Raw genomic sequence first — 23,030 nt, 5'->3', positions numbered from 1 at the left:
AGATCCGGGCCTAAGCCAGCTGTCATCATCCCCACCAAGGGAGACCCCCACATACCAAGGGAGTCCCTGTGTCAGAGCTGCTTCTCTCTATGAGGGGGTGGTTTGCTTGAGGGCAGGGTCAGGGGCCTTCCGGGTTAGACCACCAAGAAGAGGGTGGCCTGGGCTACAGAAGAAGACTGTAGGGCTAGCCTGACAAGCAGGAACTAGGAAAGAGGAGAGCATTCTGGGGCCCAAGGGTCAAGGCATGTAAGAAAAGGAGAAACAGGGGCGCCTGCGTGGCTCAATTTGTTAGATGTCTGACTCTTGCTCTCAGCTTGGGTCTTGATCTCAGGGTCCTAGGTTGTAGGTTTGTTAGGCTTCACATGGGGTGTTTAAAAAAAAAAAAGAAAAGAGAGAGAAGCATAGCACTAAAGGCCTGTGGTTCAGGAAGTGAGAGAGAGGGGCTCAGGGTCACTGTGCCTGCTTTTCTTGCTCTTTTTCTAGATCCCCAAAACGCATGACAAACAGTGCCCCTACCTGGAGAGAATCTCTCCCATTTATGACTCTCTGACAGGTCCCATATATTCACCTCTATAACCACCCCACAATCTCACACACAGAGCAAATCCACCACCAGTCCCCGTCCATCCCAGGCATGCCGGCAATGTGATACCCAAGGCATGCCAGCCCAGCCCACGCCTGGGCCTCTGACCCCTGCCCGAGTCTCCCTGCTCAAGGGCGGCCTCCCCCGGTCCTCCTTCACCCTTTGCCCCATTCAGAGGCCTGGTTCCCAGCACTGCTTGTGAGCAGTCCTGGCATGCCCTAACAGGCCAAGCTGATGAGCCGGCCCAGCAAGCCTGCGTCTTCAGCAAGCTCGGTGTGCCATAACCCTGCGTCACTGGGAGCCTGGGGACCTCACTCGGTCCAGCCTATGGAGGAGAGGGTGGTCCAAAGGGTCTCTCCAGACCCCATGCTCTCCCCATCCAGAGCCAGGCTTGCCCTGAGTTGGGGTGTTTGCTACACGCTCCTCTTCTACCCTCAAACTGGGCCAGAGCCAAGGAAGGCTGGAGGAGGAAAGGGAGGAGGAAGCACTTGCCCTCCCAGGAGTCCCACTGCCATCTCAAGGAGGGATGGACACAACCCCAGCAGCCAGAATCCCCAGTTATTCCAGAGGCTCAGGGGCCAGCATACGGGCTCTGGAGTCTTCTGGAGTCCTCGACCTCTGGGTCTGAGTCCGATCTCTACCACTCCCTGGCTGTGAGACCTTGGGCAAGTTATTTCACTTCTTTGAGCCTCTGATCCTCACCAATAAAATGGGAATGACACTCCTTGCCAACCTCACAGGTTGTTGGGAAAACAAAGTAATTTAAAGAAAGTCCTTAGCACGGGTCCTGAGCACATAGTAGGGGTTCAAGAAATGCAAGCTGGTTTGGGCTGTTCTTTTTTTCCTTTTAAACATTTTCTTTATTGAGGTATAATTGAGACACATATTAGTTTCAGGTGTGCGAACTAATGATTCACTATTTGTATATATTGTGAAATGATCACCACAATAAGTCTACTTAACACCCATCACCACACGTAGTAACAGAAGTTTCTTTCTTGTGATAAGAACTTTTAAGATCTTGGGGCGCCTGGGTGGATCAATTGGTTAAGAACTTTTAAGATCGGGGCGCCTGGGTGGCTCAGTGGTTTAAGCCGCTGCCTTCGGCTCGGGTCATGATCTCAGGGTCCTGGGATCGAGTCCCACATCGGGCTCTCTGCTTGGCAGGGAGCCTGCTTCCCTCTCTCACTCTCTCTGCCTGCCTCTCTGCCTACCTGTGATCTCTCTCTCTCTGTCAAATAAATAAATAAAATCTTTAAAAAAAAAAAAGAACTTTTAAGATCTTACTCTCTTAGCAACTTTCAAATATGCAATTCCGCATTATTAACTAGAATCATCATGCCCTATATTATATCCCCACAACTTATTTATTTTATAACTGGAAGTTTGTACTTTTTTAAAAAGATTTTTACTTATTTGGTTTTCTTCGAGAGAGAGACAGCACGAGCAAGGCGGGAGGCAGAGGGGCAGAGGGAGAAGCAGACTCCCCGCTGAGCAGGGATTCCCATCGTGGAACCCGATCCTAGGACCCTGGGATCATGACCTGAGCCGAAGGCAGACGCTTAACTGACTGAGCCACCCTGGCGCCCCAAGTTTGTACCTTTGGACACCCTTCACCCATTTTGCCCTCCCCAAGTCCCTGCCTCTAGTAACCAACAATCTGTTCTCTGTATCTTTGAGCTTGGTTTTTGTTGTTGTCTTTGTTTTTAGACTCCACATATAAGTGAGACCAGACAGTATGTGTCTCTCTCTGTTTAACTTGCTTCACTTAGCATAATGCCCTCCAAGGCAACGCAAACTGTTTTGATTGTCTTTTGGATACTCACTCTCTCTCGCACCCAGCCACACTCACAGTCAGACAGGCAGACAACCCAGCCACCTGTACACAAGGGCCCAGTGACATGTGCAGACACTCAGGGAGGTCTGCACAGACCCAGGTGAACCCCTTCACCTGGGCTTCATCTCCCCCTCCCACTGCCAGCCCCTTACAGGCTCCCACATGTCCCAGCGTCCCCCCGGGCAAGGAGGCGTCAGCAGAAGGCCCCACTGCCATAGCAGAACTTCAGCCCTTTGGGAGTGGGGAAGGAGGCAACGTGAGACCCCAGCACGCAAGGGACATGGCCAAGGTGCCAGGCTGGCAGGGCCTCCACCCAGCAGGAGAGCCAGTCCCCTCCTCAGGGACAGCAGAGAGAGGGGAGACTAAAAAGCATCTTTCTTTCTGGTGGGAAATGAGCACTTGCAGAAAAGGGTGAGTCTGGAACCAGCCACAAAGTAAACAGGAGGGCCATTGCCCAGGCAACCACAGGCTGGCGTGGGACAGGGCCCACCGCAAGCCCTCTCCACCCCCTGATTTACTCCACTCAGCAGCCCTTGACTGTCTCAGTGCTCACTCTCCATGTATCCATTCTGGTGTCTGGGCCCACGTGGGACTCCCCAGAGGGAAGAAGCTACGCCTCCTCCATCAGACTGAGAGCTCCCTGAGAACAGTCAGGGTTTCATTGTTGTGTTTTGTGTTTTCATCCCATATCTGTCCAGGGGCTCCCAGAGGTCACAGCCTGTGTCTTTCCCCTCAGGTTGGAGGCTGCTCAAGGGTATGTCCCGGGTCTCCCTCATTAGCCCGAGAGCTTCCTAAGGACAACTTTTCAAAGTGGATTCGTACTACTAGAATGCTTCGTACACCGCAGGCTCTCAAAAATGAGTTGTTCCTGGGGAGGATGTGGAGAAATTGGAACGTGCATATGCTTTGCTGGTGGAATGCAAAATGGTGCCATTGCTGTGGAAAAACAGTATGGCTTGGTCCTCCTAAAATTACACAGAATTACCATAGATGTAGCAATTCTGGCTATGTCTCCAAAAGAAGTGGGAACAGGGGCTCAAAGCCGTATGCGTACACCCACATCCATGACGGCAATATTTGCAACAGCCAAAAGGTGGAAACAATCCAAACACCCACTGGTGCGTGAACGGGTAAACAGGACGCGGTAAATCCATACGAGACAATTTATTTGGTCCTAAAAAGGAAGGAAATCACAACATGGATGAACCTGGAAGACGTTACGCTTAGCGAAATAAGGTGGGAACAGAAGGACAGACGTTACATGATTCTGCTTAGACGAGCTACCTGGATTCCAGGAGGCAGAAGACAGAATGGTGGCTGCCAAGGGAAAGGGGGAAGTCAGGGACTGTTTAATGGGCACAGAGTTTCGGTTTCAGAAGATGGCAAAGTTCGAGAGATGGACGGCGGTGAGGGTGAGGGTTGCGCAACAATGGGAATGTGCTTAATGCCCCTGAACTGTCCACTGGAAATGGTCAATTGCATAGTACGTGTGTTTTACCACAATAGAAAGAAAGGATGAAGTCCTATCAAAACTCACATCTGAAGGACGTTATTGAAAGAAGGTGGGACAAATGAGCAGGTCTCCCCGGGGGGCCTAAGAGCAGGCACTGCCAGCAGAGTTTGCCCAGGATAGCTGGGCAACCTCCTGTCTGAATGACCTTGCCCTCCCAGCCCTCTCTGTTATGCCTTCTCAGAGTCCCTATTGTCACCTTTGGGGCCCTAGTAGTTCCCGAATAGGAGCTCTCGGGGTGCCAGGGGAGTCTGACCCCTGCACCCAGTAAGTCCTTGGCATGGATGGACCCATGGATACCCTAACTCTCGGGATGTCATATCATCCTAAGGCGTCACAACCTTGGAAGAGTTTCCCTAGCAAAAGCTGTGCGGACTGTGGGGTTCCCGCCCCCTGAGGCCTCCCTGCCTCAGCACACACGTCTGTTCCCAGCTTACACATGCTTACACACCACCTGTAACACACACACACACACACACACACACACACACACACACAAATACGTGCGCGCAAGGGCGTAAGGCTGAGGCAAGTCCCTATTCTCAAATGCTTTCTCATGCAAACACTCCAAGAAAAACATCCCTACCCACTGAAGGGTGCACGTTCTTGTCAGAGATGCAGGCGGGTCTGTGTGCAGCAGAGCCCCCTGCTGGCCTAGGTCCGGCACGCTTATCTTCCTTCACAGCCCGGAGTGGGCGGGGTGCCCTTATCCCTCCACCCACCTCTCCCCACTGCCTTCTCCAAGCCCCTCAGTCCCCTACCATGCCCCGGGATCACCCCTCCCCACCTCCTACAGAAGAGCAGGGTTCCTTGCAGAAGGACAGAGTGACCGTGAGACCTTAGGGAGGCTTTCCTTTGGTCAAGGGGTACTGGAGAGACGCCAGAGCCCCTTTGCAGACTAGGTCATATTCAGGGCAATCATTCCTGAAGGCAGAAGAATACTTGCAAAGACTCTGCTCCAAAATGCTATCCATTCTGCTCCTCCACACTGGACCACACTGGAGGAGAGCTCTGGGACTGACTCTCCCTGTGGCCCCACACAATCCTCTCCGGAAGTTCTTCCCGTTGTCCGAGCACCTGGGCAGAGACAACAGGTGCACCCACTGGTTTCTTTCAGGGGAGAGCTCGTCCTAGTCAAGCTGAGACCACATCCCCTCCCAGGGCAGGTCTCGGCAGATTCCGAAAGTCTCCCCCAGGGTACTTGGGCTCCCTGGCAGGGAGAGGCTCTCAGCCCCACCCCTGAAACCACCCACCCCCTCACCCCAGGCCCTGCCTAACCCGTCCAGGTCATCCCTTCACCCAGCCTTGAGCTGAACCTCTCCCTAATCCAGCCCAGGATGCCTCAGAGGCAGCTGGAAGGGTGCAGGGGATGGTGGCTCTGCAGGGACAAACCACCTCGTTTGGCTCCTGTCCGTGAGGCAGCCGTGATGGTTTTGGTGCTGGACTCTGCGGTCAGAAGACAGATGGCATCGCTTTGGTCCCCCAACCCCAGATACTACCCCTCCCCTGCTTGCCTGGCCCTGAATCTGGGACATGGTAAATGTCACAGCAGTAATTAAGATCGAACCCTTACTATATGCCAGGCACTCTACGCATGCCTTCCCTCATTGAACAGCAGAGCAGCCTCTTGGGACAAGTGTGACACACACCCACTTGCCACCCCAGCCCCTCAGAGCCCCTGTCCTATCTGGTACTAGGTAGGGAATGATTGGAGCCAGGGCACACTGAGCAATGGGAGACATGGGGCTAGTGAGAGAGAGATCACTGTCCTAGCATGAAGACTGCTATGGAGAGAACATCACACTTGCCATTGGTACTGGTCCTAGCCCTTTTCTGCCTCTAGGTCCCTCAGGCTTTCTTACTTCTTCAGCTACAAAATGAAGGGAGGGATACCGGCCTGACAAAGTTACTGGGAAAGCATTCTGGGAATCAACAAATGGGAGGTTTTATGGCCTAGAAAGCCCCACATCCCACCCATCAGAGGACCCTGCTTCCCAAATGTCTCCTTCACCAGTTAACCATGTTCACCACTCTCTTCCAAGCTGCCACCATTCCTCTGGTCCAGACTCATTGTTTTGAAGTTGTGACCACCAGGCCCTGTGGGACAGGCCTCCAGGTTCCATGCACACTACACCCCTCCCTCTATATTCTGCTACCCTGGTCTACTTCCAGTGCCTTTAGGTTCCAGCCTCAGGCCCTTTGCACATGCTCTTTCTGGAATGCTGTTCTCTCTTGCCCAGCTCCCTCCCTGCCTCACCAAACCACACCCTAATTAATTCCTATCCACCCTGTAGTTCTCAGCAAAAAAGTCACTTCCCCAGAGACACCTCCCATGGACCCCAGACTGGGTCAGATTCCTTTATCACTCTTGAGTTAGTGTGTATATATTTATGACTGTGCGTGGCAATGTTTCTGAATGGGACTCTCTTCAGAGACAGTCCACATTGGCCAGAACCCTGTCTCCAGGAGGAGACTATCTGGGGCAGGGGCTGCTTCAGATCTTTGGGCATCTTTTTGTACCCCACACCTTCCTCAGTGGGAACGGGATCCCGAAAGTGGGGGTACTGGGATAAGGGACTAAGAGGGGAGAAGAGGGAAGCTGCTCCAATCCTCTTTCAGTGTCCTCTGTCCCCCAAGCCCAGCTGGCCAGGCCCTTGTCCACCCAGGCAGGGCTGGCCCTCCACATCCACAGATCCCTCACCCCCACCCCTATCCTCTCTTAACCCAAGATCCCTTCTCCAGATCTCAGCTTGACTGTTTCTGAAAAACTTTCCCCGACTACAAGCTCAAGAACTTGCCAGGGTCCTGCAGCTAGTGGCAGCTCTGACTCAAGCCCAGGTCCGTCTGCGGGCAGAGCCCAGGCTCTTTTCCACCTCATTACACGCCTCGTTACTACCAGTTTCTCCCTGGAGGCCAGGTGGAAAGACACGCCCACTCTCTGGGCCTCAGTTTCCTCCTGTGGGCTGGGCCACCTCTAGATTTTTGAAGACTGGCAGAGAGGTCGAAGGGGCAGGGGCGGGGGAAGAGGCCGGGAAAGGAGGGAGTGAGGAGGTAAGGAGAGGAGAGCAGGGAGAGAGGAGCGCGGAGAGGCGGCAGCCTCAGGCCAGCCAGACGTTGAGAAACGCCAAGTATGCGAACTACGCCAGCCGGAGCTATGAATAGTGCGGCCAGGCTGGCAGCCCAGGTCGGCCCAGCCCGCCCCGCAACCCCCAGCCCCAATCCCAGCCCGCCCACGCCAGCCCTGCATCAGGGGCCAGAAACACCGCGGGGGCCTGGGAGGCTCGCACCGGAGCGGAAGGCGAGCGGCGGGGGCGAAGGGGCGTGGCCATGCAAATAGCAATGCAAACATAGAGCAGCGCTCTTATCCGATTGGCTGGTCTCGGCAACTCTGGGAACCAGGGCCGAAGCCCGGGCCCGGCTCACACCCGCTCCCACCCGGCGGCTGGAGGTCTTTAGGGTCACCCCATGGCTGACATCCCACTGATGCCGTGCCCCCAGTGGAGGCCTCTCACCCTCTTCCGTCAAGGCCCTATAAGGCTCTGCCGCCTTAAGACACCGACCCTCCCACCCCAGCGCCAGGCCAGCTCCGCCCCGTTGGAGCTCACCTGTCTGACAGATGGCTGGCACTTGGGAAATTACAAGGGCCCTCAGGCCTGCCTCGGGACTCCCTCTGCTCTTCAGTGAGGGAGCACACTGGCCTCGGGGCAGGAGACTAGGTCCCTGGCCTAGTCCTGCCCCTTGTGTGTCCCCGAACGAGTCAGTCAACCTCAGAGCCCAGCCCCCAGTCCCATTCTGGGACTACTGAGTAGGTGTCACCGAGGGTGAGGAGTCAAAGAGAACTCAGATCAACTCCCAGCTCTATGACCCCAGTCAAGTGGCTTCCCTCTCCAAGCCTCTGCCTTCGCAGTTGTCAATGGGGCCCCTGAGAGGACTTGTTGGGTGCTTGACACATCTGAATTGCTGAACAAATCTGGGCTCAGTAGTCCACAAAGGATTGTTTTAAATTAATGAAACAGTCCCTGACAGGCATGCAACAAAGAGGCTGTAAAGCACAGTGTCTAAGCCTTCCTAAACAGGGGTGCCTGGGTGGCTCAGGGGCGGTTGGGTGTCTGCCTTCTGCTGGGGTTGTGGTCTCAGGGTCCTGGGATCCAGCCCTCCATGGGCTCTCTGCTCAGCAGGGAATCGGCTTCTCCCTCTCACTCCCCCTCTGTGCTCTCTCTCAAATAAATAAATAAAATCTTTAAAAATAAATAAATAAACATTCCCAAATAGGATTCAGAGGAATCTGGGTTGGATTTTTATTTTTTTTAATATTTTTAAAAATTTATTTATTTGACAGAGATCACAAGTAGGCAGAGAGGCAGGCAGAGAGAGAGAGGGGGAAGCAGGCTCTCCGCTGAGCAGAGAACCCAATGCGGGGCTTGATCCCAGGACCCTGAGATCATGACCTGAGCCGAAGGCAGTGGCTCAACCCACTGAGCCACCCAGGAGCCCCAGGAATCTGGGTTTGAACCCCCAACTTGTCCACCTCTTAGCTATGTGTCCTTGGACTAGTTACTAACCTGAGGTTTCTACAATTATAAAACAGAAATAATCTATTCCTATGGGGTTGTGCCAAATTAAAGAGAGAGTGTATGCAAAATGCTTGGCACAGCAGTGTCTGGCACCAAAATGCTCAATAAATGTTAGTTGTGGGACCCCTAGGTGGCTCAGTAGGTTAAGTGTTTGTCTACAGCTCAGGTCATGATCCTGGCATCGTGGGATGGAGCCCTGAGTTGGGTTCCCTGCTCAGTGGGGAGTCTGCTTCTCCCTCTCCCTCCCCCCTGCTCGTGCTCTTTCTCTTTCAAATAAACAAAATCTTTAAAAAAATAAATGTTAGTTGTCACCAATATTCCTATTATTATTATTATGTTGTTCTCACAATGCATACCAAGTGCTATGGGAATGTTTGTTCATCAGTCAGCACATCCAATCAGCAAGTCCTGGTCTAGAAGCTGCAGATAAAGCAGTGAACAACACTAAGTCCCCACCCTCGTGAGGCTTAAGATCCACTGCCCAGAGGAGGAAGTTCCCATATATTTGAGGAAATGGGGCTAGGGTTGGGGGCTTACAGAGAAGAATATCTGAACTGGGCACTGAAGGATGAATAGGAGTTTAAAAAACAGAGAAGGCTGGGAAGGGTTTATCAGACAAGGGGAAGAGATGGTATGTCAAGTTTCTAGAAAGGGGAAGAGGGTGATAAGTCCCACTCCTACCCTGTCCTCTCCCCCTACCTTCAATTTCAGTCCTCATCATCTCTCACTTGGTCTGCTGCCTCCACTGCCTGACACCCTTCCATGACCCCAGAGTATTTATGGGAGCAAGTCAAGCTCCTTCGTATGGCATGAGGGGTCTTCCATGATGGTGGCAGGGAGGGGTAGGATTTGCCCTTCCTTGGCCTTGATAATCTCATCTCTCTCTCGGTCTTGCACTCATTAATGCCAAAAGAGGCCAGGCCTTTTCACACCTTCTTGCCTTTACTCATGCTGGATCCTTCTGTCTGGAATGCCACTCTTTCTCCTCCACAACCCGCACCGCCCAGACATCTTTCGAGCCTTGGCAAGCCTCAGTGGAGCCTTCTTCCCTCAGAGCTGGAGCATCTTTAGAAGAGGCAGCGGAATTTGCCCATATCTATCAACCCCTCCTTGGATTTCAAGGCTCAGGACGAGGCAAGGGGAAATGTCCACCTTCCCAGAGTGGGATGGGTGTCCTCCAGTCTTTCTCTTGTGGAGGAATATAGCAGTGATCTCAAGCCGCAAGCCGGGCTTAGGATTCAGAAAGGTGCAGATTTAAATGCAGATGCTAGCTGACCTTCGGCGAAGTTGTCTACCCCTCTCGGAGTCTCAGCTCTAGGATCTGTAAATATACAACCTCCACACGATGGCCCTTGCAAACGATCAAAAGGAATTTCCTAAAAGAATCTTCAACTTAATGATAGGTTTGGAAACAGGAGATGAGAAAAAGGCGATTAATCTTATCACCAACTGGTTTTTTACAAACCCCTGTGGGAATTCTACCCTCCAACACTCTTTTCATCATGAAACCCTTCTTCCTACCTTTGTGACCACATTCACACTCAGATGATGTCGCAGTGAACACATTCCCCTGTGCCTGCTTCTCTCTGACTCCCCAGTTAAGCCAGGCCATGTTTATGTTAATAATTGGGGTGAGGGGCAGCAAAGAATGTTCTGGACTAGCAGAGAGTATAGAGACAAATCTCAGAACCCGTGGTTATGAAATCTTTGTGAAACTTTTGGGTGGCAGGAAAAGCAGACAATGAACCCCTTGAGGGCAGGGCTGTGTCATATACTCATCCGGATCCCAAGACCCACAGAGAGAGCTGCGAATGCAGACCCTACACAGGAAATGGTCACCAGATGAACGAAGGTCGGTTTGCATTAAGATCTGGCCGCTGCCTGATTTTCTAATTCCTGGAGTCAGGTCCTTCTCCTGCCCCCACCCCCATGACATTAGGGAGCAGAGAGACACTCTATGTATAGGCCAGGCCTGGGACTATCCTCACTGTCCCAGGCCACACCCAGTCTCGCAGCTAACCCTTCAGCCAGCATGGTGGGGACCTAAGCATCTGGGAGGAAAAGGTCCCAGTGGGGAAGGAAGGGGGGCTCTTTTTTCTTCCCCACAGCAGTCTCAGCCTTGCTGCTTGGCCCCCATTTCCTGCCTCCCACTCCCCTCTTGCAGACACCCCTCCACCTCCTGGGCTCTAGGTTCAATCCAGCTGTCCCCTCACCCCTACCAGAAGCTTCAGGCCAGAGGGAGGGCATGGTGCCAAGGATTCATTAGAGTTAATGAAGGCTCAGCTCTGCAGATGCCAGTGCAAGATACAGGAGAGTACTAGAACCGCCCACAGCCCCCCATCAGGGCCTGGGGTGCTCAGCTCCCTCCTCCCCCTCTCTTGGGGAGGAACCAGGGGCCACACCCTCAGAAGAGGAAAGGGAGATTTAGAAGAATCTTCTCGAGTACAGAGAGTGCCATGATGCCCAGAGATCAGGGCGTGGGGCCATGAACTAGAAAAGAGCCTCAGGGTGGGGTAGGGCTCTCACCTTGGGCTGTCAAGGTGCCACTGTCCACTGCTTGGCCCAAAAAATTTCACCCACAGCCTCCTTTCATGGAATCACAGCAGAGCCGAGCTGAAGAGACTCTGGGAACTTCTCCACTACCCTGGGATTACATACAACTCAGCCGCCTGAACCCTGTTCCCACCTGGCTTCCATCCTCCACCTTCCTCCCACTTCAGACTGTCCCTCCCCCTCTCCCTCCGCACTTTGGCCTTGGCCTTTCTCTAGGCCTCAGCTCTGCCATGAGTCAAATGTGGAGGCAGGGGCCAGGTGGCCAGATTGGGGGGTGGGGGAGCTTTAAGATCCCTCCAGTTGAAATTTTCCAAGATGTCCCCTCTCTGGTTGGCTTCGCTCTCCCTCCCTCCCTCCCTTTCTCTTAGAGAACAATACAGAGTTTCCTCCACATTGAGAATGAAGGAAACTGTGATAGAAGGTGGGGGTCTCCACTCCAGCCTTTTGCGGGGTTCTCAGGAGGAGGAAAATCTCCAATAGGCCAGACTGCCCCTGTCCCTCCTCCCAGGGGCTCTAAGTTCCCATGCTGGCACCAGATTCTTTCCAAGGGGTGTTCTCATGCTCCCTGAGGAAGTTAAAAAGGAAGACACAGCTGTGGACTTAGGAGCCCAGAATCAGACAGTAATCAATCTGGGGACTGATAGAAACCAGGCACAAGGCCAAGGTGAACTCTGTCCTTCCCTATATTAACCCACACTTGGGGGCCAAGACCCCTGGAGTGCTGTCCTCCTAAATGGCTCCCACATGCCCCCCGCCCTGCTGCAGCCTGGCCACATTCTTCCAGCCCACACCCCTCCTGCCAGCCTGCCTTCGCAAAGAGGCTGGCACTGGGTTCTTTCCACGCTTGGCTTGCCGGTCTTGGTCATCCCTAAGCTCCGCCCTGTGCGGTCTTCCCTCCCAGGGATTCAGGCTGAGCTTTGAAAGGGTCACTTCAAAGAGGACCTGCCTGCCGAGGGCCCAGCCAGACCCAGGGACGGCTCCTCCTCGGCCAGATTCCCGGAGGCTGGGCACAAAGGCCCCACTGTTCCCTCGACCCCCAGACGCCCCCAAAGGCACTGGACATAAGAAGTCTTTCTTTCCCCAGTTCCGCTCTTTACAAGCCACAGCTCTTTGCCACTGGGAGCACGCCTGGCCCCTCAAGAAGAGGCTGAGGCGTGGGAGGACAGGGAGCCAGCAGGTCCCCCTCCACCACCACCATACCCCGTTAGGTAGCCAGGAGCTTTGGAGCTGACTTCAGGACTGGCAGCCCAGGGGCCTCCCTGCCCCTCAAACACCAAGCCTGCCTGGGCGTGCAATGGCCTTCTTCTTCTCCCATCATTCAGAACCACAGCTACCCTTCCATACCTCCTCCAGGAAGCCTCCCTGGACTCCCTCTCCTTAGAGGAGCCTCCCAGCACCCCCCACTCCCAGCAGTCTACCTCTCATGTTCCCAGGAGGCTGGGGCTCTGCCCCCCCCACTCCCCAGTATCCTGCAACAAGAACCAGCTCTCACCTGCTCCCCTAACTTCCTACCACAGGGTACTGATCCCAAAGCAGGGCGCTTAAAGTTTCTGTTTCAACCCTTCACCCAATGCCTGAATTCTTTCTAGCCCAGCTTGTGCCTGCTCACCTCCACTGATGGGAGCCTCATTATCTTCAGGAGCAGCTCATTTGCTCTGACTTCTCCTTATTGTGCCCTAAGAAGGTCATTCTCATTTCCACCCATTGACTCTCATCTGTTTAACAATTGTTGCTACTAACAGTGGAGATTACCAGATGTCAGCCACTTTTCCTCTATCACCTTGTTTCATCCTCCCAACGAGATTATTTCAGGGGTAAGAAAACGGAGGCTAAAAACAAAGAACTTGGTCGGGAGGGCCACATCACACAGTGAGAAAGGCGTGGAGCTGAAATGTGGACTGCAGCTGGCTAAAGGCAAGGGCCCAACCAACCTGCCCCCCAACGTGCCAACGGGCCACGCCAGGCCCATGCCTCTCACCCGTCACGGCTGCCTGTGTATTAGAAGGACCCTCCACACTGAGTCTTCTTTCTCCTTAGAGAGCTCCCCACCAGCCTTTGTCTGCAGATGACATGTGGCCTAGCCATGGTGGGTAACTGATGTGATTTCAGACCAGCAAGTGGGGAGCAGAGGGGTAGTCAGAGGGAAAGAGGTCCCCTGCCCAGGGGCACATGGGTTGGAGAAGGGTAGAGGAGATGACCGTGGGCCTAAGGTTTAGGACTGGAGGTGGCCGGAAATTCAACAACATCCCATGGAGGAAAGGTGCCTGGGTGGCCATGACAAGCTCTGCCTTGAACCAGACACTGTCTACCCTCCAACTGAAGGTGGCAGATTCTTCCACCAAGGTGATGCATTGGGCTGAAGATCTCAGGGCCGGAGAGATGAAAAAGTAACAAGACTCATTAATCCTGCCTGTAGTCTTTTCCCATGTGCCCACTGCTCAGCACCATGTCCTTAAAATTCTAGGGGAACAAGGAGGGTGTGAGCTTTCCTTTCCTGTCTGGGTTTAGATCAGGCACTCCCACAACAGATAACAAAATGCCGTGCCTCTAGGCTGCCTTCCCAAGACTCCAACTCCAGCTACTTCCAAAGGGTTAGATTACAGGAATCTGTGGTTTCTCCATATTCTGTCAACCAGTCAGTCAACAAATGTTCTCTGAGTACCGGCTGCATGGCTGGCCTTGTGGACACCAAGACAAACACCACACCTTTGGGGCTGCTGGGAATGAGGTGAAGGGCCCAGTCCACCCCTCAGCTCTGCCACTTACAACTAGCTGTGTGACCTTAGGAAGCCACAGAATCTCTTTGTGTCAGTTTCTTCATCACTGAAATGGGACCATGATACAGTAGCTTCCTACCTAGTGGGAAGCACTACAGAAGTAGCTCCTTTTATTACTTTCCTTATCCTCAAATAACTCCAAGATGATGGAGGGGACTAATGTGCAGACCAACTGTCACAATGCCAGGGGGAGAGCCGGGCACAGGGCACCCTGGGAGACCAGGGGCAGGGCTGTTCCCTGGCCTCCACAAACATTTATGGAGAACCGCCCTGTGCCAGGCGCTGTGCTGGCCACTGGGGACACAGAGAAGAACGGGGCACATTGTCCTCTCACCCCTGCTCCTCCCCTCTGTCCCAAGGCCCAGTCCCAGGACCCAGCACCAGGCAGGGGGCAGGGTGGTGGCGTGCACCATGGACAGAACTGTGTGGAGAAAAGCAAGACCTGGGAGCCTGGAAATCAGGACACCTGGGTTCATGTCCTCCATTCATGGGCCACCTGACCTTAAGTACTGCCTGGCCTCAGTTTCCCCATTATAGCATGAAGGAGTTCAACATGATGACCCCTCCAGTCCTGACCCATTCCAACAGGTAATAATCCCACTCTCACCAAGCTTCCAACTCACCCCAAGTGAGGTCCTTAGGGCATATCAGCCTGCTGTCCCACCGAGGCAGGGGGGAAGAGATGCTCTCCTGGTACTGACTGGCACAGCCCAGCTGAAGAGCTGGCACATCGCATGAAATAGGGGGGCCTGGATCTAAAGGCGGGTTGTTTGAAGGGGGTGGGGGTGCTGGGGAAAGGCAGAGCCAGCTCCCACAGGCCCTATTCATGGCTGTCTCTGGGGAGGGAGGGAGGGAGAGCAGGATCATTAAAACCAGGCTTTGTCCAAATCCCTGACCAAGCCAATATCTCACCTTTGAACCCCTGCAGCCAACAGAGCAGGGCTGATGCCCCTTTGGGAGGGAAACACCAATGAACTGAGCCACAGTCCAAGGGCTATGGGTTGGCCTGGGGTGGGGTGGGGTAGGGTGGGCATGCTGGGGGAGTCAATGAGCTGGTTCCACCAACACTGGATGGCTGCCTGAGGTCTCTAGTCCTCTGCCCTGCCTCAGCCTGGCTACAAGCAGCCAGGCTCCAGACAAGCAACCAGACTCCAAACCAGCAAGATATTCACCTTGCTCTTGAGCTGTAGCTTCTGGATGGACTCTGATCAAGGCAGGAGTGACAGTGAGGCCAGAAAAACTCAAAAAACAAGATAACAGGATAAGAGGATGGAGTCTCCAACCAGACTGCCACATTCCTTCCTAGATTCTGCCACTTGTTACTGACATGACCCCAACCAAGCTATTAGCTCTCCATACCTTGGTGGTCTCAACTGTTACATGGGGACAGTAACAGTACCACATCACAGTGGTGGTGTGAGGATTAAAGGAAGTAATTTTTTATAAATCCTGGCCCAGAGTCATTGCTACCTACATCTTAACTATCAGGTGTATTAGTAATGCAATTCCCACCTCCTTAAAAACACATTTTTTTCCAGGCACTAATGTATATGTCTATTTGAATATATTTGCATCCCTTATGAAACTCTCCAGATTCCTCTCCTTGGAAGCCAGTGTCACAGGGATCTACCTACCCTACTATCCTAGAGGAAACTTCCTTGTGGAATGTTCCCGGCCAGGCTGGGATGCTGCAGCTCGAAAGCCTCTCCCTAATGATTACAGTACCTCCTACTATCACTTCGTCCATTCTCCTGCTTTATAGTCTCTTTTAACCTTATATACCGGCAGCCCCTCTAAGTATCCCTGCAATGAAGGATGAAGGACGCATGCGCCTGCCCACTCCTGCCCTGTTCTGCAACCAGCACCATCCCTCATCCCACTCCCATCCCCAGCAAACCGCTGCACTGCTGGGCGACCAGAGGGGCCTCCTGCATCCCTTCCCCACGGGCTCAGGGCAAGTCTGATGAGGGGGCAGAGAGGTCCCCATGCAGGCAGCCCAGCACAAGGCCTGCTCCCTGGGTCCAGTCCTTCTCTGCTTGGGCTGGGATCCTTGAAAGCCTGCCCCACTGTCCATGGTGTCCCAAAGCCACCTTCCTAACAGCACCCCCTTCTCCAAAGCTTCGCCTTATGCCCAGATCTCATCAGGGTACCCAGGTTCCATCCCTGGCACTATTGCTGTGTGGTCTCAGACCCAAATACCCACCCTGCCCACCCACAGGGCTTTTGAGGTCCTGAAATCCAGCACTGAAGGTAAAAGAGATTTATTGCTCTTATCATTCCCAAGGGGAAGGCGAGGCCTCAGATCCTGGAACAGGAGTTCCCAGCCACGTAGGAGTGAACCCAACCACCTTGGGAGCAAGTGGATGAGGCTGGGGCTGGGGGCCTTTGGGTTGTGTTTGGAGGCGAAATGACTGGTTATGTAATGGAGATTCAAATCGCAGGCCAATGAGCACATCTTAATGAGAGCAGCCACTTTTGGGAATAAGGCTGTTGACCTGGCAGAGGGGGTTGAACCCCATGGAATCAAACCCCATCCACCCCCAGCTGGGCCTGGGGTGGGGGTGGACAAGGTGGGGGGGTGGAGATGAAGTATGTGTGGTTGAGGGGGGGTTGTGAATCCATAGGACTCAGGCTTAATGACCTCCACCCCCACCCCCTGTCCATCCTGAATTTCAAGTTTGTAATTAGGAAACACTTTGGCTGAAAGGCGCAGGGAGAGTCTGGGAAGAGAGAATGCTCCAGGCTGAGGGAGAACTGAGCATACGTCCAGCTTCTGAGAAACACACCAGTTTCAAAGAGTTTGCAGAGCACCAGACCCCAGCTCCAGCATGGGATGGGGGAAGAGGGGGAGGCAGCTGAGGAAGAGCATCACTAAGTCCTCCAGCCTTGTCAGAAGAGGAAGAGGCCTCAGCCCAGACCTTGACCGCAACCTGGACCCTGAGGCAACTTCTTTTCCAACCTGGGAAAGGACTGGCCAGACAGCAACCAACCCTTGAACTTGGAAGGAGGGTGGTGCAGTGTTGGGGTACTCCAGCACCAGTCAACCAGGCTTGGAGATAGGGGGCTGGCTCCAAAGGGGCCCCGAGGTCCTTACTGGCCCCTCCCCAGCTTCAACAGCTGGCAGATGAAAGAACCCAAGCAAAGCAGCCCAGCGCTGAGTAATGCCCCTGGCACCCCGCGCCCAGACCCACCCACAGCCAGCCCGAGGGGGCGGAGGGGAGCGCAGCTGAGCCTTCGGGACCATGGGGTCCCGGGGCCCGTTTGTCTTCTCCCAGGAGCCAGTGGAGCGGCAGACCCGCTCCCTGAAGCTCGTCGTGCGGTCAGGCCCGGCAGGGGGTGAGTGTGGCGCCGGGAGGGGGGTGTCCGGCTGCAGTGGCCAAGGACATCCCGCTCCGGGAACCCCCTCCCCCACCCCCTCTCCCTCCAGCTGTGCCGGGGCCTCGCCAACGGAAAACGAAAACTCGGGCAGAGGAAACGGCGGCAGACGCCCCGCCTGAAAAACCCGGACAAAAGGCGCGGGCCTCCCGCCCCCGCTGCCCGGCCCCGGGGGGCCTGGCACCGCCGCCCTGGTCGGTGCCCCCTGGCAGCCCCGTACGCGTCCCGGTCCTCTGCCTGCCTCCCCCCTTCCCGCCCCCCTGCCCAGGGCACTTCTCGCTCCGGCTCCCTCCCACGGCCCGCCACCAGCCCAGGTTCCCTGCAGCCGTGCCCGTGGTGCCCGCGTCGTGCGCCCCAGGCCGTGCCCGCCGAGCGGGGGCGCCGCGACCCCGGCCCTGCGGCGCCAGCTCCCCGGCAGCGCCTGGATCCGCCCCGCTCCCCTGGCCCAGAGACCTCACCTGAGGGGGCCGGGGCTCCGGGCGGGGCGGGATCCCGACCAGGCAGAAGGCGACTCCATTCATCGGGCGGCAGCGGCGGCTCTGCGGCCGGGGCACTGCTGGGGGCGCAGACCGGGACCCGGGAGGGGCGGGGCCGGAGGGGGCGGGGCCGAGCGCGGAGTGTCCCCCACCCCCGGGGGTCAGCCCCTTCGCTCCGCCCCCTGCGCTCCCGACGGGGCGCACCCGCCGCCTCTCCCCAGAGCAGCTGACAGATAAAGGGGGCTCAGGCAGGGCTTTGCGCCGGCAGCGGAGCTAGAAGACAGTGCAGCCTGGGGAAGAGAGGTGGTCTCAGGGAGACAATTTGGGCTGGCCTCCCGGGAACCGGCCCAAATGGATGGTGATCCTGGCTGGGGGAGGAAAGGGGACAAGGGCACCCAACCCAGAGTTAGTACAGAGAGAGAGAGGGATGGAGGAAGGAAGGGAGAGGGAAGCAGAGAGAAACACAATCATACAGAAGTGGTCAGAAACAAAGGCTGAGAGACACAGAAAGCATCACAGAGGCAGAGACAAGATAGGGACAGTGCAGAGTGCAGGAGAAGAAAGTCAGAGACAAAGATAGAGACCCAGGATTGAAGAGAGGGATAGACGGAAAAAAGGTTTAGGGAGCCTTCTGTCCAGAGACTCGTGGAGACAAGGACAGACAAGGGTGGGGGCAGGTGGGAGCTTCAGGGGCTCTAACCCCTCTATCTAGGGCCTTCTTCCCAGGCAAGAGTCTCAGTCCAGGACCCCAAGGAGCAGAGAAATGGAGACTGGAAGAAAGAGGCTGGTGGGTCCCCCAGCCCTTCAGACACCCAGCCAGCCAGCCTGGGGTTCAGGCCTCTGGACCAGCTCATAGATCTGCTCTGCCGTGGACAACAGTGAGGCCCCAGGCCTCCCAGTCACAAGCTCCCCACAACCTTCCTTTGGGGCTTCATTCCAAGGTGGCCCCAAGAGTCCCTGGGGTTCTGAGCCAGTTCTTTATTTCCTTGCCCCTAAGCAGGACCCCTCCAGGCCATTTCCCGATGATCCTGGAAGAGTTGGTCCCTCGGTCCCTCATTTCTGCTGAAAAGTCCCTTCTGCTGTCTAACTGACATCCTTCTTACTTCCTGTATTTCCTACAGCCTCGGCTTACCTCTTTCCCATGCCTTCTTGCAGGTTTAAAGGTCTCCCATATTCCTTCACTCAGATTATGAAGAAAAGAAGGCAGAGGCCACAGGTAGATACAAATGGGACTGGGATAAAGCAGGCAACGAAAGTGGAAGGCTGACTCTGCCCACGGGAATCACCCACATCCTCTGGGCAAGGAGACCTCACAAAGCCTGACTACCAGCTCCAAGTCTCCCCAGGGTCAGGACTCAGGTCTTGGAGCGGCTAAGAGGGGTCCAGACACCCACTAGGCCGTCCCTAATCCCGTGAGCCGGAGGAAGAACATACTGACTTGTTTTTAAATCTTATGTTTTATTTAATTTCTTTTCAGTTCCCTGGCAGTCCTTGGAAAGGGGATGCTCTCATAATGATGGAAGGGTCCTTCATGACTCCTCTTCCTTCCCCAACTCTCCTCATCAAGGTCATGTGCAATTGGAATTGTCCACCCCACCCCACACCCTGCCCCCCGCCCTTCTGAGAAGTCCTTCCTGCTATCTAACTCTAACGCATCATACTGCCTGTATTGTCTTGCTTGGTTTTCAAGAAGGTTCCTGTTTCTCCCTCCCTCTGTCCTGTAGCTCCAGGGGTCCGATGCTGCCACGCTGGCTCAGGGGTCCTCTCCTCTTAGAACAAACGGACTGCCTCTGTAAGGGGGAAGCAGTGGCACCTGGGGTCCAGACTGAACTGTGGCTGTGGGGGGAGCGGAGGAGGGTGGTGACCGCTGGGGTGCCCCTGGCTCACTTTTTCCAGAGCCTGATGCCCTCAGACACAGCGGGAGGCAGTGAGAGGAAATGAGCTCACACCCGCCAGCAGATGAATTCCTCCCTCCACAATGCACCGCGCTCACCTCCCCCACCCTCTCCCACTTCCCAGAAAGGGCGCTCTTCCCCCACCCAGTTGCCCTTCCCACCTCTTCCTGCACCTTGACCTGCACCCCCATTCTGTCCTGGCCCTCTCCCATCAATCTTCTCCAGCCCCTCTTCCTCCTATCCTTTCCCTCAGGCTCACTGGGTCTCACTCTCAGGTCCCACCACCCACCCCCAAATCCACTCCATGCCCGGCACAGGCTTTCTCTGGGGTTCCTGGAAGTAGAGCCCAGCATGGGTGGAGGGGGGGGTGTCCCTCACTGAGGACCCTCCTTATACTGCTCCTCTTTCTAAGCTCCTCCCCCAGCCCAGTCACCTTCCTCTTGGTTCACAAATGCTTATTGGGAAACCTAATATATGAGGGGGTGGAGGACTGGAGGTTGCCCATGGGGATACGGAGATAAGACCTAGCTCCTTCCCTTGTGGGGGTCCTAGTCTTACCAATCCTGACTCTGTAGTGAGATCTCCGAAAAGGAGCAAAGGAAAGCTTCCAGGATGAGGGGGCCTTGCGCTTTTTGGGGCTTCATGGTGAGGTGGGGGAGGGTGAGGAATGGGTGTTAAAAGCACTCCACGGAAAAGGACTATCCTAGGCAAAGGCAGGAGAAAACAGATTCTAGTGATGTGGCTGGAGCCAAGAAGAGGGTAAGGAGGGTACATATGTGGGCAGGAAGCATGGAGGGATGAGGAAGGAAACGTGGGCGGGGGATATGCGGATGGAGTGACTGGGCCTGAGGCACTTAGATTCCAGCCTGGCTGGGGGGCAGGGATTTAAGAGGAGATGGGCCACATAGCAGGAAAGACAGGGGGGTGGGGGCAGTGAGGAGATGCAGCTGGCGCTGGCGGGGAGATGGTGGCGGGGGGGGGGGCCTGAATGAGGACAGGGGCAAGAAACATCAGAGGCCCCCACGACATGGTGACCAGCTGGGTGTTGCGGGAAGGAGATGGAAAAATCTGGAGTGTTCTCAGGGAGAGGGGGCATGCCAGGTACTGTGTGTCCTTTGTATGTGTTATTCCAATTCAGCCTCACAAAGGAGCTTTGAAATAGATACTATAATCCTCATTTTACGGATAAGGAAACTGAGGCCCAGAGAGCTTGAGTACCTCACCCAAGTTCACCCAGATTTTGAATCTGGGCATTTGGGCTCCGGAGTCCACACACTTAACCCACAGGCTGTGTTGCCAAGTGGAAAAGTGACGAGCACTTTAAACTCGGGGTCCGTCTCTCGGAAGAGAGGCCTAAACTGGAGACATGGCTTTGGAAGTCATCAGTAGACCCAGAGCGTTCCTGAACCGAGGAAGTGGCACTGTGTTGGGCAGAGAGGGCACCTTGGGCAGAGAGGGGACCAGTGGAGGCAGAGGCCAGATTTCACAGTGAGGAAGAGCATCATTGGGGATGAGGAAGTGGAGGCAGGCCTGTTAAGAAAGTTAGCAGCACAGGGGAGCCCTGGGAGAGACTTGGGCAGGAGAGAGACAGAGGGGTGATGAGTGGAGCAAAGGAAGAAGCGGCAAAGCTCTAGGCTCTGTGTTCCCCAACTCCAGCTAGAGCAAGAGTGGGGGGGGGCAGTCAGGGAGGGGTCCTCTGACCAGAGCCGTCCACAGCCAGGATCAGACTTGGCCCAGGATCCAGCTAGGAGTTGCATGGTGTCATCAAGGAGCACTGACCCCAGAGTCCAAAGGCCCGGGGTCAGTTTCCCCTCCTGTCCACCTAGTCGTTGTATGTCTTTGAAGAAAAGGACATGCTCTGCTCCTGTTTCATCCTCTGTAATATGAGAACAGTAAGACCCTCTCTGCCTGCCTCCCCACTGGGGGCTCACACTTGATCATGGATTCAAAGCACCCCGGGAGCTGAAAAGGAGAAACTGTGGGTGGAAGGGGGGTTATTGGAACTGCGGCCCCGGGTGGTGACCCTGGACAACAGCGGCCGTCCTTCCACCGAAGGGGGAAGAGCACCCCCTGGTGGAGAAGGGCGGGAGGGCAGGACTAGAGGGGATTGCAGAGGAGAGGCTTGTTCCTGTGACTCTGGCTTTCCAGCCCCCAGCTTGTCCTCTGCTTGTCCCCTGAAAGCAACCCACCCCCACCTAAATGCTCACCTCTAAAGCAGGTGCAGGCCCAGTTCATTCAGGGCAAAAGATATTTATTAAGCCCTGATTACATGCAAACTGCCGTGTGCGGTGGTGGGGACGATCAATGTGCCTGCCCTCTTTGGTTCCAGGGAGAGCAAGAAAGAGCAGAGGCTGGCTAGGTCGGGGCTGCAGTGTGGTACAAGCAGCGCACTGAGGAAAACAAGAGGGGCCTCCCATAATGAGGGCAGAAGGCAGGGGCCCCGGGAGGCTGGGTGTGTGGCCAAGACCTTGAAGGCCATCACAGGGCAAGTGGCAGTGGAAGGAGGCCCAAAGCTGAGAGCTAGGGTGTAGGGGGTGCAGGGGGGGGTGCCCACGTTCTGGCAGAAGCCCTGGGCATCCCACAGAGCAGACCTCGCTGAGCATATTTAATGGTGTAAGGGTAGGGCAACAGGCCACTCAAGAAGACGCCAGTCCCCACCCTCCTCCCTGCCACCAGGTCCTTCAGGAATCCCACCCAAACACCCCTCAGGGAGGGAAGCTACAGGGTCTCTAGCCTGGCTGGGGCCATGGGCCATTTGTAACCGGCCAAACAGCTGGCAACCCAGGCCAGCAACCTCTGGACAGCTGGCTCAGGGGTGGGAGCAAGGGGCTGTGGTTCTCCGGGCTGGCAGCCGGGCAAACAAGCCACACCCAGTAAAACCCTGGTGTCAGGGCAGGGAATGGGTAAGAGATGCCCAGTCCTGCCATTCTCCACCAGCGACCCCTCAGAGGAACTGTGTTTGTCGTGATGCAGGGACAAGGAAAGGCCTTGGGCTGGGGTCCCTGCCCTTGCAGGCTCCCAGCTGTGTGACACTGGGGTGTGACACCAGTCCTGTGGCCTGGACTGTGTGTACAAGGCTAGCAGATGACTTCCAAGGACCATGATGTCACCTGACCCATCGCCAAGATGTGTTCAAATGAGTTGAGTGCCTACTGTATACCAGGCTTTTTACAGACACGATTTTGTCTACACCCAATGACCACCCTGTAGGGTAGGTGTTATTATTAGCCCCACTGTATAAACGAGGAAACAAGGTCCGAAATTTCAGTAACTTGGTCAAGTCTGATGGCCAAGCCTCCACTCTATGAAGCAGGATCTCTAGGAGTAGCTAGGCCCAGTAGTGTCTTCCCAGCTCCAGGAGGCTAAATTCTGAGGTTCTATGTGAGGGCATTTAATTTTTCCAGCAGCTGGCCTGCAGTCCTGCTTTTGCCACAGGCCCCCAGAGCCCTC

The 23,030-nt window shown here is 55.1% G+C and overlaps 1 protein-coding gene across 1 annotated transcript in view; it reads right to left on the bottom strand.

Annotated features, from left to right (window-relative positions):
* Positions 1 to 17,730, bottom strand: part of ARHGAP23 (Rho GTPase activating protein 23) — a gene marked incomplete at both ends in the record, with an annotated part of 68,407 nt that extends 50,677 nt beyond the window's left edge. The window contains one exon of the mRNA XM_080827487.1: positions 17,668 to 17,730. Within this exon, the coding sequence (XP_080683613.1) occupies positions 17,668 to 17,730 (63 nt within the window). The remainder of the gene's footprint in view (positions 1 to 17,667) is intronic.
* Between the last annotated feature and the right edge of the window lie 5,300 nt (positions 17,731 to 23,030).

This window comes from Martes martes (assembly GCF_963455335.1).
Source record: "Martes martes genome assembly, chromosome: 16".
Taxonomy (NCBI): Eukaryota; Metazoa; Chordata; class Mammalia; order Carnivora; family Mustelidae; genus Martes; species Martes martes.
Note: the sequence above shows the minus strand (reverse complement) of the source record. Positions and strands in the feature narration are given on the sequence as shown.